Raw genomic sequence first — 18,028 nt, forward strand, 5'->3', positions numbered from 1 at the left:
TATTTGCATTAATTTTTCAAACATTTTATACCCAGAAATCATTTTTAAATAATTATAAAAACAAAAAAAAATTGAAAATTTTACATGCCACTAAATAAATCAAATATTATGATGTTTTGAAAATTTTATCTTATAAATAGAAAATGATAAGTGTTTGGTGAATATTTCAAGTATCCACGATTATCTGTTAAAAAAAAAAATATCAATTTTGTGTAAAAATTTCCGTTTTTCTTAATATTTTTATTTTGTCTTTCTTGATTATACAAAAATTCTGGGATTTTTTAACATGTTCAAAGTACAAACTAGACCCAATTTGCTATCTAAAACCACTCGTAAGGTTGAAAAGCATTTTATTAACCACTTATTTATCAAGAACACACAAAAAAATGTAAAATAAAAATATTCATCGCTTTGTTCAAAATCCAAAATTTGTATTATTATTTATGTTATTACTTATTAGTGTTGCAGATTACACCCTGTATGCTACATACATATATAATAATGTAATATATATATTACATAAGACTAAATTTAATTAATAATAAAATCAGTAGTTTTAGTAAGAATATCCATACAGCGTGCATGATGTATAATTGTAGCATAAAAAATACTATAAACTCAATGCAAAATACAGTGTAACATAGTTTGAGGTATTTGGAACTAGCATAATCAAAATAAAACAAAAATTATATATTGTATAAATTAACTATATTTTAATAATTAAATAAATAAATAAGGAATATTTAACAATGGTTAACATTTAAAATAGGTAAATAATTAATACTACAATTTGACATTAGTAAAGATGCAGTACGTGCAAGTTGTGTTCAAGCCTAAACAATCGGAATGAAATCCATGACCACATCTATTTAAAAAAAAATATATATAAATTTATTTACAGTATTTAATAAATAGTGGTTATGAGAGGTATAACCATAGTTTTCTCTACATTTTTTGGTTCATTATATTATGAATCAAATATTAAGCCTAAACAGACATTTTATTTAATAGTTGATATATTTGTACACAATAAATATAGTTTTTGTAGAATATATAATATAATAAGCTAACCAGCAAATACTGAAAGTACTTTTTTTTGACAACTAGTGGTATGACAAACATTTTTATTTGGGATCATAAATGTTAAGCCTTGGCTTAAAAAGTCAAGGCTGGGCATTAACGAATTAAAAAGTTAAGTTACTTTTAACTAAGTTACTTTTGTTTTCATAAGTAACTTCTAACTTAACGAGATTCTTTTTTGTAAGTAACTTCTAACTTAACGAGAAAACCCAGAATGATTTTAATATATGAACTATTAAGCAATAAATTTGTTGGGTCGTCGACAATTATTATTTGTTCATAACATTTTATTTGTATTGTTTCCAGTGACCTTTCATGTAATTAATTTTAACGTAAAAAAGAAGACCTTATTTTTAACTAAGGTAAGTTCCTTTTTTTCAAATTAACTTTTAACGAGTTAAATAAATAAAAAAAGTAATTTTTAACTTTAAACTTAACTTACATTTTTTTGTATTATAAAATAATTAGTTAACTTGCCCAGCCTTGTAAAAAGTGGTTCACCATGCTACATATTGTGACCATTGAGTCTATTCAGTATGATTGTATGAAATTAATGTGTGCTAGTTATCTAAATAAATTAAAGAAAACATGAATATGGGATGAATTAAATTAAATTGAATATGAGATTGAGCCTGTCTTTAAATATACCCAAACAATCAAAAACTTATGAGATACCACCAATCAAATACATAAAAAAAAGTAACACCTCAAATTATTATAATTATTATTTATTATCAAAAAAATATAAAAAAAATACATACCTGAAAACAAACATTGGTTCCATAATAATTTTTTGATTACACGATGAACATATTATAGGATTACTAACACCTTTTTTAGCTACAGTTATTGTATCAGCTAATTTACTGTGTAAATCATCATGAAGTAACATTTCAAAGGACTTTAATATATCTTGTTCATACTGACATTTATCAATTAAACCTAAATTACATTATAATTTTTTTATGATATTAAATAATATACAAAATCTATAATTAGTACACGTCAATAGAGATTCAATATTATTTAAGATATTAGATTAAAGTATCATTAATAATAAAAACATTTAAAACAGAGTATGTTCTCACCCATTATAAGATTTCTAAAATGTCCAATAGTGCCCTGAGCTATTGTTGAACTATTCAAAAGTAAATGCATTTCAGTGGCTAAATTAAGATCACTGTTATCCAAAACTTTTTGTAAGTGATCTGAATAATAAAAAACCCTGGTGAAATAAAATAAAAATTAATAAGAGAGAAAACATTAAAAACAATACCATGTGATCGAAGATTCAGGAGACATTGTAAAATTGGTAGCCATGTTATTTTAGGATCAAGCACAGCAGATCCTCTTTGAGCTAATGCCACTAAAACTTCAGTGCATTCTTCAACACCATTTTCCTAAAAAAAAATTATAAAATTGCACTCACTATATGTATATATAAAAAAAATTAAACCTTTGAAATGGCTTCTTGTAGTTTACTAAACAGTAAATCAAATGCTCCTTGGAAATCTCCTAATCTTTCCAGAAATATAGCTGTAACATTGTCTAATCCTGCTCTTTTTGTTGCCTAAATGCAAAAAAAATATTCAATTTAATAAAAAATCCAAGATAATATAATTTGTTATAATTCTTACAGCCATTGCTTTTGTTAAATGTAATGAATCATGTGTTTTTACAAAATCCATTACAGCATTTGGTTCATGTTGACATAAAAGTTCCAAATAACAAGTGCATAGTTTCATATCAGAATTTACGTACGGTCTAAAAATATTATTGAATTTTTTTCATTGAATATAACATTATATAAATGTTAGTAAATTAAAAATAATTTATATTATCATTATCTTGACATTAAATAATAAGACTGAAATATTTTACTTACATTGCACCTTTGAAAAAAAGATATCTCTGATAGTTTGTTTTTGTCTGATTAGAAACATTATACACGAGGTGTGGATAAAATGATCCAAATATTACTCCGCATTGAACTGTGTCAATTTCCAGTAAAACCTATACCTTATTATTATTAGTTTTTATTAAATTTTAATCATAAATAGTTTGATATAAAATAATTATTTAATAGAATAGTCAATTTGAATCTATAGGTATACTTTATACTAGTTAAAATTAAATAAAATCAATATATATATTTTTTTACACAAATATCTTGACAAGTACAGTGATAAAAAAAGCATAACCAATTAAACTAGAGTTAATATTCTAAGGAATATAAATTCCTATTTTTTTTTAAATTTTTAAAAATAAATGTAATAATAGTTTCAAAAAAGTTTCTATGAATAAAATTCTTATTATAATTATAAATTGAAAAAACCATAATATAAAGAGTATTATATAAGAATGTAATTTTTATACTAATCAAATATTTAAAAACATGATAATATTGAAAAAACAGAAAATTTTCAATTTTTTAACTGTAAGCGCCTTGTTTTCCATCTAAAATGGGCGTCCGTGTACATTACAATTTATTGACCACAAATTTGGCTATTTTTCCAAAACATTTTTAATATGGTAATATATTACTGATTACCTAATACAACACACAATATTAAACATAAATTAAAGAAAATACCTTTGAATTATCATAAGAAAGTTGTTCAAAATATTCTGGTTTAGAACTAATAAATGAAAATATTTGATATTTGTTTGAGTCATCAAGTATATAATATTTGAACATTTGACTATATTCTCCACGTTCTGAACAAATTTCTCTGCAGACAGTATAACTGAAAAAATGTATAATTCAATCTCCTAGAGTTGTAATTTTAGATTTTCTCAGCTAAGCAGTGTATAGGTTTTATAATATTTTATTTATTAATTTTTTGTCCACCAGGTAGGCAATTGGATCTACTTGATACTTCGGGGAGCCAAGAATAATAATTTTTATGCAAAATCAGTTTTTGACAAATGATTTTTTTTTTGTTGTTGTTCTTGTAAGAACATGTATTTTTCATCATAACATCTTAAGTCTTGTTATAATTTTCAAAATATTTTGAACCTTTTTGAAACATTTGAAATTTTCAAATTTTTTTTAGTCTGTCCAGCGAGAGAACGCACTGATTCCGCGTCACCATGCTATCAAAACTGGTTTACTTATATGGCTGGGTATCATTTGGGAATGCGCAGAATAACTGATTTTGGTCGGTTTGCGGCGTGTTCTCTCGCTAGACAAAGTATAGATTCATGTATGATTAAATTGTTGTTAGTAAGAAAAAAAGCTTGGATATTTTATACAAACTCTTGGTAACTTTTACTTATAGAAATTTGAGATACTAAAATAAATTGGCGTATTTTTTTATAAGAGTATTAAGTTAAATTTTTATAAAAAGCCTTTAATAAATTTACTATGCAAATTTAATTAGTTTCTAGTTAAAAATTCATAATATTATTAAAAATTTTCAATTTTAATAGCTTTTGTTTGAGAATGTAATACAAGATTTTTCATAAATTGTTTTTATAGATTTCTAAAAAATATTAAAAATACATAATAATATGTCCAAAGTTTTCAATATGTTTAAATATTTTATAGCTTTTTATACCATGAATCTATTCATACTATTATACAATATGCCAGTATTGATTTATAACCTAAAAATTAATATAATTATACATGCAGTTTTAGAAAAATATTGAATTTCTGTTTAGGATTGTTTTTTGTATGCAATGATTTTCGTTGAATTTAAATATCATAGTGACCAACTTAATGGAAAAGCACATTCATAAAACTACTATATAGCAGAGCAATCTTAGGTTTCAATTTTATAACTTACAATTTTGCCTCTTCTGCAATTTTCAATAAATCAGGATTGTTGTCAAATGCTCCAGAGCGTATTAATTGAATAAATGCTTTTTCTCTATCTTCAATTGGTGTTGTTTGTTCTGTTGATATCAACTTTGATGTGACAGTTTCAAAAACTTGTTTATCAAGTTTCATAAAATTACAATCATCTTGTTGCCAACGTACTATAAATGCATAAACTAAACCTAGTTGATTGGACTAAATGTAAAAATAGTTAAAATTTTGAAATTTAATTTAAAAAATATATCTAAAAAAATTAAACGCTTACTTTTAAATCTTTACTGTTCATTGTAAGTGATGTTAAAATACAACAAATACGTTGTTTTTGTTGACTCATAAAACGACAATCGGAAAACGCCATTGAAAAGACATTTAGGAACTCTGTTGTGTTAAATTTGAGCAAAATTCTATAGTACAAAAACATAATAATTTTAAAGAATAAAAATATAATAAATTAAACTAAACTAATAGAAATTATTAGATGTACTTATCTTATAATATTAATTGTGCAATAACACATAATATTTTTGTTTTACAAATAATAAAAAATATTAACATAAAGGAGATACCTATTTGAGATAATATCACCAATTACCATTTTTGTATTAAGTACATGAAGAATGTGTATACTGTAAATAATCATTTTACCATAAATGTAATTTAAATCAAAAGAAAATATTATTAATTTTAATTATTGAACAATATTGACTTAAATCAAATTTTTAAATTAACCATAAATATTAAATATTTAATTTATTAATTTTTAATAATCTAGATAATTTATTTTTAAACATGTAATATCAGAACCAGATCTAGGGGGGAACCAGGGCACTTGCACCTGAAATCTTGGTTGTGAGGGGGGGCACAAATTACTAAATTATAATTAATAATTGAATATATTAACAGTTTTTATTCATTATATAATTAGTATTATAATACAAATTAATTGAAATTATGATTTTTATTTTACTTTGGCTATGAATACTTCTATTCTCCACATGGTTTATCAGTGTTAAACATTTTTTATTGTAAAATGTACAAGTAAACTGAGTAACTAGTACATAAGTATAACAGTGGAATAATAGAGGGGGCTAAATTATGAGTGTTAATTTTATACTTTGCCCTGGATAAAAAATATGCTAGATCTAGCCCTGGGTAATATATTTGGATAATACTTAATTAAAATTCTTATAATTATGTAATTTTATAATTTAAAAATGCAATGTATTTGTAATTTAACTATAAAATGCAATTACTTTATAAAGAATAATATTTTATTATAATTAAATAAAATTAACTCTGGTTACAACATATTTTTATTGATGATACTAACTGTAGTATTTAATAATAAATATACTATATTAACCTAAGATATGGATATATATCTTCATCGTCTTTTGCTTTAATACTGTGTTGAGAGCATAGAAATTGTACAATATTATTCCTAACCGTATCTTGTAAATGTTGAGGTATATAACCTTGATTAGGATATGCAATACCTAATAAACACCCACTTAAATAAATCAAAATTTTGTTTCCAAGTTCTATTGTACCATCTGTATACTCTAAAAGTTAAAAAAAATATGTAAAATAAATACTGCTGTTATTTATGATTTTAATACTAATATGTTTTCAGAATACTGAAGATAACACTAATTTCTATTATACCTCCATTTGGCAAAGGAATAATTTTAGGAATAAGTTCTTGTAAGGGTGCTAAATAATCTTCTAATGCCCTTGTCCAGATACTTATGAGACCATCATACAATGCATGAGCTCTTGATAGGTTTAAAGATTGTTCAATGTCTAAGCATTCAACTTTTACATTGAGCATACATTTTTCAATTTCCTACAAAAAAAAAAAAAAAATAATAATACATCATGTTATATTATAAATAAAAATCTATATTTTATAAATATAAATTAAGTACTTTTAATTGATTAGAGTGTGAAAGATATGTGAATAACTTTTGAACTATAATTGTTGGTACTTCATCAAATTGACCTTCAATTAAATAGTTCTTTAGACATTCCAAGTAAACTTTGCAAGAAGATTCAATTAACTCTACTCCATCCCATAAGCGATTAAACAATAGATTTCTAAAGAAAAACATTTTTTAATAAATATATTTTATTGTTTAGAACCAATTTAAAAAATTTTTATTACAAATTTTTTGTATTATAAATTATTTATTGATTAGTGTTTGAATAAATATATTTGTAAATATTTTATAACTACATATGGCTACATATTTATTTAACTTACGTTTTTTGTAGATGTACACTTATATCAAATACGATAGGAATACCTTCCTTATAATTAATTGAGTTATTCGTATCCACCATAGAATCAATATATAAAGCAACAATGTTTATGACCTAATAAAACAACATGTTTAATATATAACTTTTAAATATATTTAATTAATTATTTATTATAATACTAAATATGGTAATTTATAATAATTATTATATATTTTTCTATTTTTAATTAAATATGACTAATAACTAATAAGTAATTATTGAATACAAATAAATACCTTGTCTTTAACTATTTTATGTCTATGGGCTCTTGTACCTCTAAGACCAAGAACAGCTTTTCCTCTTTCTTCCAAAAAATCCACACCTAATTGCAATGCATCACTAAATAGTTTCTATAAATGATTATAAGAATTTTAATTTCTTATAGAGATGAAAACAATTGAGATTTTTACTTTATCTGTTAAACTATCTAGACGTTCAATCCAGCTTCTTATACTAATAATATGAACATTCTTCTTTCCTAACAATATTAATTGGCTATTATGTCCATGGACTGAACTATAGCAACATTTATCCTAGAACAACCATATATTCATAAAATAAATTTAGTATAATTTATTAGTTATAAATTATAATCTATAGATTGGTAAATTGGTAATAAGAAAAATAATAAAACTAATATTATTTAGATTTTGAAAAAGATAAAAAATTTTATTATATTATAATAGCATGTTATACATTTTTATTTCATGGGTATTTATTAAATATTAGTTACTTACTAAATGCTGACTATCTATGCCATTATAGTAGCTAGAAGTGTAAACTATGGAAATATTTAAAAGATCTGACTGTTCCATTTCATCTCCTACACGAACATCAACAAGATAAACTTTATCTGATGAGTCCATAGTCAATAGAGTACGTGCATTCATCCAGCTGCATGCAATTATTGTGTATGATAATTTAATTTTTTGTAAAATACAACAACATAGACGATCTTGGTCATTGATATTAACCTAATATTATTAAAAAAAATATTTATTAAGTAAAAATTTGAAAATCACATTATGAAAAGTTACTTGATAAAAGTAGACTGTATCATCTCGTGTAAAAGCTAATACTGGGTCCATAATTCTATGACTTGAATTTAATGTTTTATTAAATTGTATAATGACAAATTGCCAAGATAGTAATGGTAAACATGGACGTGAAGAAATTATATTGTTTGATAACAGTAGTTCAGTGTTTGGCCGAATTGTAACAATGATTACCTAAAATGAAATTTAAAATCATTTTTGAAAATATATACATAATTTATTGTTTTTATAAGTAGCCCACAAATAATAAATTTACTTTAGATAGAGTAGCCATTGCTATTATTACATAGCCATTCATAGGATGATTGGCTAGTTGATTGAATAATAATGGTTCAATACAACATACTCTTCCACGACCACCAGAAAATAGACATTTTGATTCAACACTACGTATACCAAAATTTCTTTTAAAATTTAATTCAAACACAGAGCCAGCACTATTATTCACAATAGCTAAATTCGGCAAATCTGAGAACTAAAATTAAAATCTATGAATACAACATAATTTTAAAAAGGGGACTAAATTTATTAATAAAATTGTGCTGATTTTCAAAAATATTTTTATTTAAGACTTACTTTTAGATGCAATACCGCAGTATCTGGAGTATGTACATCATTCATGACTCTTAGTATTTTACAAGTAGTAGAAGAAGAATCAAACATTATTATTGTTCCATTTATGTATCCAACAATTAGTCGAGAACAATCGTGATTAAAATCTATTGCGGATACTGCACCACAATTTATAGCTTCATGATACCATTGGAATGTTTGTAAAGAATCAAATAAGATTATAAAACCTTTGCTTGTACCAATGGCAATAAGAAGCGAAAACTTAATAGCACTAGGTTGTCCAGCATCAAAACGATCCTAATACAAATATTTAAATACTTAAAATATATTTAAACATATTTTTTGAAAAGATAATGTAAACTAAATAAGCTTACGCAAAATGAATGCATTTGATTGGAAACAGGCTTCAGAATTGTATGACGTAAAATTCGTCCAGGATCTGATTTTAAATTTAAGCATTTTGGTAGCTGTTCTGTGTTTATATGACAACTACTTGAGCTACCCAATGAAGTAGAATCAGTTCCTGAATCATACCATGGAACTTTTAACTAAAACAAAATAGAACAATGTTGTACTATATAATTAAATGAATGCATTAAAATGTTTAAATATGTAACTAAATACATTAAATTAAATACTTATTAGTTAGTAATATTATGTATTATTATAACAATTTATAAGAGATTATTTTATTATTTATGTTTTTACTTTGCTTTGGTAGACAATAACATCATCTTCACTTAATAAAGAAATATCTTCATCATTTAATATACTTTCTACAGTAGGAATATCATTGACTTTAGGAATATTGAATTCGGTGTCATCAATCTAAATAAACATAGTTACAAGCTATAGTAATATATATAATATATAAAGGTAATTATAGAGTTATAAATACTTCAGATGAACTCAGATTTAGTGACTCTAGTATATTCATTAAAGATTGTTTATCTTGATCTATTTTGTTTGCTTCCATTTCAAATAAAATGGGTCAATATTAATTAATTTTCATTCTATAACTAAAAAAATATTTAAAACATCAACCAAACAATAAAAATCAAAAGTTAGCATACAATATGCAATAGTTTGGCTCATAACTAAGAAATAGTATGACCAAAATTAACAGAAAATTAAATAATACACTAATAATTGGAGAAAACTTAAGATTTATCTACTAATTAATAAAATCCCTTACTTCATGAAAATGAGATGTAATACACTAATATGAATATCAGTACATAAAAATTATAACAGTAAACAATTTGGCTATTAACAATAGCCTTACTAAGACAGTCAACCAGGGTTAAAATAATAAAAAATTTTAATTCTTTTCAACTGAAGTAGTCATGAGCCACAACGCGATTGCAAAAGCACTAGTAACAATCAAATTACATTCAAAATTACAAACTAAGTATGTAGTCTGCTGTTTTTGCTGGCGCTACCTAGTTGGAACCAAAATCAGTCTTCCTGGTTAGTTTTATAACTACTACCCAATAATAATAATAACATCTGTCGCCTGGCATCATGTGATACTTTTTTTTATTTTATATTATGGTACTGCGTAATCATAATATATTAATAAGGCATGCCCAGAATTGAAAATTGATGTATAAGATTGTATCACAAAAGTCAAAAATAGACAGTGGATATAAATACAGAAGACGGTTAACAGATTTTGGTACGTGAATCGTTTGAAGAAGTTTAACTTGTCTACAAATAAGTAAATGTTTGTAAAACCGATTAATTTCAGAAAGCGTAATGTAGTGAAATTTTATGGAAAAAGATAAAAAATAATATTATGAACCACGATTTAAGACGGTACTATCATATATTGTGGTATAGACTTTAGACTGAAATCGTTAATGTATGTACTTAAAGTCTGAAACTGAAATAGTAAATACAAATACTTTATACTTATGACTTAATTACTAAATAATGAATATACATTAAGCTGATTCTGAGTAATTGTTAGCACTTTTGCGGGCGGGACAGTAGTGGTACTATTATCAGTATTATCACTTATCAGCTTTCTGTGGTTAAATAATTCAAACGGGGATTTTGTGGTGGGAGAAATGTAGCAACTGAAATGCTATCTAATCGAAAACTTCAACACTATTTCAAATTAGATAAATAGATAACTTATATTTTATTATATGGTCTATGGTAAGTTCCAGGATCATATTTGATACCACGCTAATCATTTGTAAACATCGTTATCAATATTATCATTTCGGCTGACTTAAAGAAAAATAAACATATTAAAATAAATTAACGTTATAATATCTACGGCTGTGGCACAACAAATTACTAATTTAGTAAATATCCAAGTAGACTAACTTAACTATTTATTTAAATATTATAACTCAAACTAATCTGTCATGGATATCGGAGAACTGTTGGATTACAAAGTATGTATCAAACAACACATGTCTGTCAAATAATTTAGTAATATTTAATAATATATTAGTACCTAATGTAATGTGATTTAATTTTAGCCTGCTAACACTCCAAAACGTCCTCTACCTGAAGAAGAAGTTAATCAAATTCAAGAAAATGAAACAGATTATGAACGACAGAAAAAACTCAGACGATTAGCCAAACATCGTGTCCAACAAATCGAAAAACAAGAGCAAGAACGATTGAAAGCAGAACAAGAGAGACTTGCAGAAGAACAGCGTTTGAAACAAGAACGACAAGATATGGTGCAAAAATTAGTTGATGAAAATCTTGCTGGTACTGATGTAAGGAAATAATTTTTTCTGATATTCTTAAATCAAAAAACATATCAAACATTTTATAATGTTGTAATAAAATGATAAAATAAAATAATATAAATATTTGAGATTTAAATAAGGTATATATATATATTTATTTTATAGGACGGAGTTTTAGATGAAGCAGCTCTAAAGCGTATGATTTTATTATTTGAAAAGAAAGTGTTGAAAAACCAAGAAATGCGAATAAAATTTCCTGAAAATCCTGAAAAGTAATTTTTAAAGTATGATTTGTATTCATAATTTTATTTTACTTATTTTAATTCAGGTTTATGGAATCAGAAATAGAATTGCACGATATTTTAACAGAAATGCATGCTATAGCAACTGTTCCAGATTTATATCCTATTTTAGTCAATTTAAAAGCTGTTTTATCTCTGTTAGAATTACTTTCTCATGAAAACACTGACATAGCAGTTTCAGTTGTAAATTTATTACAGGTTTGTAATATAATAATTTATTTGTATGAAGTTATTGTATAACATGCATTATTATAGGAACTAACTGATCTTGATTCTTTAAATGAGAATGAAGAAGGTACAGAAATATTGATTGATGCATTGCTCAGCAAACAAATATGTGCTCTATTAGTGCAAAATCTTGAACGTATGGACGAATCTGTAAAAGAAGAAGCAAATGGTGTACATACAACATTAGGAATATTTGAAAATATTATGGAACTAAGGCCTGATGTTGTGGTAGATGTTGGTAAACAAGGCCTTATTCAATGGCTTTTAAAAAGAATTAAAGCCAAAATGCCTTATGATGGTAATAAACTTTATAGTAGTGAAATACTATCTATATTGTTGCAAAACAATGAAGAGAATAGAGCTTTAGTTGGAGAAATTGGAGGCATTGATAATTTATTACAACAACTAGCAGTAAATACTTATATAGTTAAATAAGATATTATTTCAAATAGTTTTTGACAATATTTAATTTGATTTTTAGTATTATAAAAGACATGATCCTTCTTCTCCTGATGAACAAGAAATGATGGAAAATCTTTTTGATTGTCTTTGTTCTTGTTTAATGGATAAACAAAACAGAGATAGATTTTTGAGAGGCGAAGGACTTCAGCTTATGAATCTTATATTAAGGTAATCAATTATTATTTAATTAACAGTCATATTATTTATTTGTTAGATATTTGTTAGTAATTTTGAGAAACTAAATATTTCAGAGAAAAAAAATTGAGTAGAAATGGTTCATTAAAAGTATTGAACCATGCATTGTCAGGTCCACAGGGCAAAGACAATTGTAACAAATTTGTAGATATTTTGGGACTTCGAACTATATTCCCACTATTCATGAAAACTCCTAAAAAGAACAGAAAAAGAATGCTTAGCACAGAAGAACACGAAGGTACTAAATTGTGTTTGTTATTTAAGGGGTTTAGAGAAGTCATATACTTATGTTTACATATTATTACAGAACATGTTATTTCAATTATTGCCAATATGTTACGTAACTGTCGTGGTACACAAAGACAACGTCTCATGACTAAATTTGTTGAAAATGATATGGAAAAAGTTGATAGACTCATGGAACTTCATTTCAAATACATGGAAAAGGTTGAAATGATTGATGCTGAAATTGATGAAAAGGTAAAGTGATAATTGTGTAACCATAATATTTACATTAGTTGAAAACATTGTTTTTCAGAACACTGGTGAAGAAGATGAAGATGAAATATATTTGAAACGTTTAAATGGAGGTTTATTTTCTTTACAACTGATTGATTATATTACATTGGAGGTTTGCAATAGTGGGCCAAACATAAAAAAGAGAGTAACTCACATTTTAAACATGCGAGGTGGAACATTAAAAACTATCCGGCAAATAATGAGAGGTATTGAATTTAGTTTAATAACTTATTATTATTATTATTATTAATTATTGTGTATTATAAAAGTATTTATAAATTATAAATTATTTTCTACAATATTTATTAGATGTTTGATTAAATAATAGTTAAATACCAAAACAATACATTTTTTTTATAGAATATGCTGGAAATCTAGGCGAGGATGGTGATAAAGAATGGCAGGAACAGGAGCAACGCCATATATTAAAAATGGTTGATAAGTTGTAAATTTTTAATAGTAAAAAAAATATAAAATTAAGTTAATAATATGATATACTATGATAGTAAGAAAATACATTATTGTATGAATTATATTTAATTATACCAACCACCTGCCACTAATTGTTTAATTTTTTTCACTTATTATTCTACTATAATTTAAAAAATATAAAATATCTACAAATAAAATTTTATATTATTGGTCTTTTGCAGTAAATATTGTAATTAAACTAATTTTAATGAAATTTTATTTCAAAAATGTGTGTTATTATTTTTATCACAGATTGATAAATAATTTATCATAATATTGTGATATATATATTTTTTTACTTTTATGTGCAAAAGTATTTTAAGTATGTAAAAATGTAGAACAGTGCTAATCTATAGGCTATATAAACCTAAATAGGTAAGATATTTATCTTGCTTAGTTATTAAAAAATAATTTATTAGATTATACTAATTTTAGAAATTCTGATTATCATAATGACTGGTCAATTACATATATGATATATTAATGGAAACAATTGCTTCACACCTCATTGGTTGAGCTTTATAGTTCATACCACTGCGGCACTGCATAACTTTAACTCTCTAGTGTCTTATGAAAGGCAATCATAGGCAAACAAAATTATTTGTCATTTACAGCAATGTCATGTATTAGCAATCTTTATTTTAAAAATGAAGTTCAAGAGCAGCGTTTCTCAATCTTTATAGTCTCGCGACCCCCCATAAAAGGTATAACAGCGGTTCTTAATCTGTGGTCCGCGATACCATTGAGTATATATACTCAATGGCGATACTCATGTTGGGGGTCCACATATAATATTAAAAATAAAATAATTTATATTAGTTTTATGAAAAATTAAGTTTAATAAAAATAATTATAAATATGTATGTTTTATTATGTCTACTTCTATAATTTGTAATACAAAATAATTATTAAAATTTCAGTTATGATAACATCAGATGTTTTGTAAAAGTTTTCGACAAAAAATTGGTAGGGGTCCACAATTTCTAAAAATCTTTCATCAGGGGTCCGTGTTTTACAAAAGGTTAAGAACCGCTGAGGTATAAAATATGGTCAATCACTTCGTGACCCCCTCCCTATCTATATTAAGTATACATTTGTATCATATCGTTGGGAGAGCCAAGTTTATAATGAAAAGGTTAATTTTGTAAATCAGTGTGTTATCATTTTTGACGTACACGACCCCCCCTCCAAGGTTAAGAAACGCTGGTTTAGAGTGTATTCTGTGAGTGTATCCTCTAATTTTGGCTATTTTATCCGTAATTTTTAGTCGATTCACAATTGGTACTTGTCTTATAGAATGTATCTATTTTGTGTTGCAGTTAAATAGATAAATACTAATAGTTAAAATTAAAGTCAGTTCATATAAGGTAAATTTATATTCAAAATAGAATACCCAAGCCATGATTACTCCTAACTCATTCATTCAAACTTAAGCATATTTTTACTCTTAACTCGTTATTCTGACACTAGCATCTGAATTTATCTCATCTATGTTAATGGATTTTTTGATGTTCATGAAATTGTATCTAATATAAAACTGTATTCCCTTATATTTCTAAAAATCATTCTTTTCTTTATTTTTCTACATTCTTAACTTTATAGTTCATTGCATTGAATACTTTGTTCTTTAAATGATATATTTTAACAATTTCTGTCTTGATAAATGTTTAGTTTTAAGATACTTTCTTAACTATATTCATTTAATTTTATTATTATTACATAAGTTCAATAAGTATTTTGTATCTATTTACAAGATTGTCAATTGACATTAATACAATAAAATAATAAATACAATATACATAAATATTGTTTATTTTACTATCATTACAACATTAAATATGCGTCACTCATTGTTAGCAGACTCTTTCTCAGTTTTTTTTTTTTAAATTATAAATGTATAAATAATATCAATTGAGAAACAGATAGGTAACAAAAAGTACATAGTTATACAACAAATTTGTATTTATTGTATTTTTATGCATCCCAAATTAAATTATAATTCTTAATTAATTCACTGGGAGATGAGTCTTCTAATAACATAAAATAACCTTGTATTTGTGCTGCACTTGCAGGTTTTCCAGTTTTGAAAACAGTTTCTGCAAACTCTTTAGCATGTTTTTCATTGTCGTTATTTTCTAGGAAAAATCGATTATACATTCGTTCAATTTGCGATTGTGAACAATGACCAATATACTCCTTTGAATCTACTCTACCAGGTCTAATCAATGCAGCATCTAGTCTAAATATAACAAATCCACAAATGATAGTATTTTTTATTAAATAAGTATGGAATGATTTGCTTACCTTTCAATGTAATTTGTTGTCATAAATAATATTCTAGCTTCAGATGAAGCAGCCCCATCAAGAGCATTTAATAAGCCACTTAATGTTACACGACTAAGTCCATCATAAGCAGAAGCAACTAAAAAAAATATTATGTATTTAATATCTATTCATAATATTTTATGATGAAGAATATCTATACTATTATAAATTAAAGTATACCTTGTTTAGATTCATGTCTTCCGCCAAAAGCAGCATCTACATCTTCTAATAATATAATTGTATTTTGAGGAGCAGCAGTCATTAAATAGTTTAATCTATCATCTGTGAGTCCACGTTCACTTAAATTTAATAAACATACACCATACTGCAGTTCTCCAGCTAAAGCTTTAATAAAAGATGTCTTTCCACAACCAGGTGGACCGTGCAATAAATAACCTCTTCTATATGGTATCCCACGTTCAATGTACCAAAATGGTTTGGAAATAAACTTTTGTACGTCCTTTAATATTCTTTCAGAAATACCATCATCTAATACAACTGATGTTAGAGGCCTAGGCTTTTGCGGATGTCCAAAAGGACGCCATTCTGATCCTAAAGCGGTATATACTATTGTACGGCCTTCCAATGTTTTTAAAGCCATCTGACGAGCTACCTGACAAAATAATCAAAATCAATTGTAATGTACAAATGAATAAACAAATTGCTATTTTACATTTTACCTTCTTCTAATATATTAGTGAATAGCGACTTATTTGTGCCAAATGCAGTGAGTACAACATTTTCCCACGGAACACCAGCATGCAAATCTAACGATTGTTGTTCTCTTGTTCTTGTTACTTGAATATATTTACCATTGTACCTAAAAAAAATGTATTTTATCACATAGATATCAATGGTAGGTATACAATATCGTAATTAGGAAGGTACCTACTTTTATTGTTATTTTTAAGCAATTTTATTTTGTATTCATAATAACTAATTTTCTAGAGATGAAGATGGACAATAATGTACTTAGTGTAAAATTAATAGATTCAAATATTTAGGATCATACATTATAAATTAAAGTATATTTAGGAAAACATTACAATACTAATTCTGGTTATGAAGATTGACTGAGAGGACATGACATGTAACTTACTCAATTAAATGTACTCCAATGCTGGGTAAGAAATGATATGTGGTGTTCACCCGTCCGGTATCCATTTGTTCGAAAGTTGTCTCTACGCTCAGGTGCTGAGTACGCCTGGCTGCCTTTTGCGTTACCCACAGCAGTACCCATTGATAGCTTTTGTCACGGCACGGTACTTCCAAGGTCATCATGAAATTTCGGCGAAACAACACTAGACCGGCGGAGGCACCCTTGCGCAACACGGCCGCCCCCAATCCGAGCCCGAACAGACCAAAGCCTGCACCGAAGTACGGATTGTCACCGAGTGTGGACAGTAGATCATTTAGCGGCATTTTTAAATAATAAAATAATAATAGTAATAATTACAGATTAAATGAATGATTGTCCAGAGACATAGGCCATAAAAGTTTTATACTGGTACAGCGCCAGCATTAGATAACAGCTAGCTAAAAGTACGACCTCAAGAGTCAAGTTATAGATTATTGTGGTCATTCATTGACTCCTCTCTCTAATTCTCTATGATCTACTATCTAAGAGTATGATTACTATGATTTTGTCTTTTAATCACAAAAGTAATATTAATATCACAGAATAAAAATGTCTGCTTTTAATCAATAATGGGCCGCGACCGTCTGTACGTTCATAGCGGTGGCCTACCATCACCTGACGACGTATCGAACTTCATCGCGGTCGACGGAAAAGAAAAAAATACTGTCCGCAGTAAGTTGTCTTAAGTTGTGGTGTCGGCCGGTGACCACGGTTCGTCCGATCACCGACCGTCACGTTGTCGTTGTTCGGAGGGGAGTCTCAAAATCTGTTTCACACTGTTTCAGTATTGAGTAGTCATGCGGGGAAGTGGTGAGGTCGGCCCGTTCGTCCGGTCGACGGGT

At 26.3% G+C, this 18,028-nt stretch overlaps 3 protein-coding genes across 10 annotated transcripts; 1 reads left to right on the plus strand and 2 right to left on the minus strand.

Annotated features, from left to right (window-relative positions):
- Nucleotides 1-686: 686 nt before the first annotated feature.
- LOC132922715 (vacuolar protein sorting-associated protein 8 homolog) lies at nucleotides 687-10,821 on the minus strand. 7 transcript variants are annotated; one of them, XR_009661043.1, is made up of 25 exons: nucleotides 10,225-10,821; nucleotides 9,731-9,851; nucleotides 9,541-9,660; nucleotides 9,207-9,380; nucleotides 8,836-9,129; nucleotides 8,516-8,734; nucleotides 8,242-8,433; nucleotides 7,942-8,178; nucleotides 7,615-7,737; nucleotides 7,441-7,554; nucleotides 7,167-7,279; nucleotides 6,832-7,000; nucleotides 6,569-6,749; nucleotides 6,267-6,465; nucleotides 5,169-5,307; nucleotides 4,872-5,098; nucleotides 3,674-3,827; nucleotides 2,966-3,093; nucleotides 2,718-2,844; nucleotides 2,537-2,650; nucleotides 2,357-2,480; nucleotides 2,169-2,288; nucleotides 1,842-2,022; nucleotides 1,523-1,648; nucleotides 687-865 (listed from the first exon to the last, which is right to left on the minus strand). XR_009661043.1 is itself a non-coding variant. In XM_060986369.1 (24 exons), the coding sequence occupies exons 2-24, from the start codon at nucleotides 9,806-9,808 to the stop codon at nucleotides 784-786; spliced, it is 3,609 nt and encodes a 1,202-aa protein (XP_060842352.1). In that variant the 5' UTR covers nucleotides 9,809-9,851; nucleotides 10,241-10,821; the 3' UTR covers nucleotides 687-783. The 7 variants fall into 7 exon arrangements, 6 of the variants coding, with proteins under 6 accessions (XP_060842352.1, XP_060842351.1, XP_060842350.1 ...); XM_060986369.1 differs by lacking the exon at nucleotides 1,523-1,648 and having other exon boundaries at nucleotides 10,241-10,821; XM_060986368.1 differs by lacking the exon at nucleotides 1,523-1,648 and having other exon boundaries at nucleotides 10,237-10,821.
- A 223-nt stretch (nucleotides 10,822-11,044) lies between these two features.
- On the plus strand, nucleotides 11,045-13,815 carry LOC132922717 (beta-catenin-like protein 1). The gene is made up of 10 exons (XM_060986375.1): nucleotides 11,045-11,240; nucleotides 11,328-11,573; nucleotides 11,712-11,818; nucleotides 11,875-12,046; nucleotides 12,104-12,487; nucleotides 12,558-12,706; nucleotides 12,790-12,971; nucleotides 13,041-13,213; nucleotides 13,272-13,458; nucleotides 13,613-13,815. Exons 1-10 carry the CDS (start codon nucleotides 11,211-11,213, stop codon nucleotides 13,699-13,701), a joined length of 1,719 nt encoding a protein of 572 aa, XP_060842358.1. The 5' UTR covers nucleotides 11,045-11,210; the 3' UTR covers nucleotides 13,702-13,815.
- A 1,704-nt stretch (nucleotides 13,816-15,519) lies between these two features.
- LOC132922718 (mitochondrial chaperone BCS1) lies at nucleotides 15,520-17,782 on the minus strand. Of its 2 annotated transcripts, XM_060986377.1 has the most exons (6): nucleotides 17,505-17,782; nucleotides 17,148-17,415; nucleotides 16,729-16,868; nucleotides 16,229-16,657; nucleotides 16,028-16,145; nucleotides 15,520-15,962 (listed from the first exon to the last, which is right to left on the minus strand). In XM_060986377.1, the coding sequence occupies exons 2-6, from the start codon at nucleotides 17,327-17,329 to the stop codon at nucleotides 15,698-15,700; spliced, it is 1,134 nt and encodes a 377-aa protein (XP_060842360.1). In that variant the 5' UTR covers nucleotides 17,330-17,415; nucleotides 17,505-17,782; the 3' UTR covers nucleotides 15,520-15,697. The 2 variants fall into 2 exon arrangements, with proteins under 2 accessions (XP_060842360.1, XP_060842359.1); XM_060986376.1 differs by having other exon boundaries at nucleotides 17,148-17,782.
- Between the last annotated feature and the right edge of the window lie 246 nt (nucleotides 17,783-18,028).

The sequence above is a fragment of the Rhopalosiphum padi genome, chromosome 2 (assembly GCF_020882245.1).
Source record: "Rhopalosiphum padi isolate XX-2018 chromosome 2, ASM2088224v1, whole genome shotgun sequence".
In the NCBI taxonomy this organism is placed as follows: domain Eukaryota; kingdom Metazoa; phylum Arthropoda; class Insecta; order Hemiptera; family Aphididae; genus Rhopalosiphum; species Rhopalosiphum padi.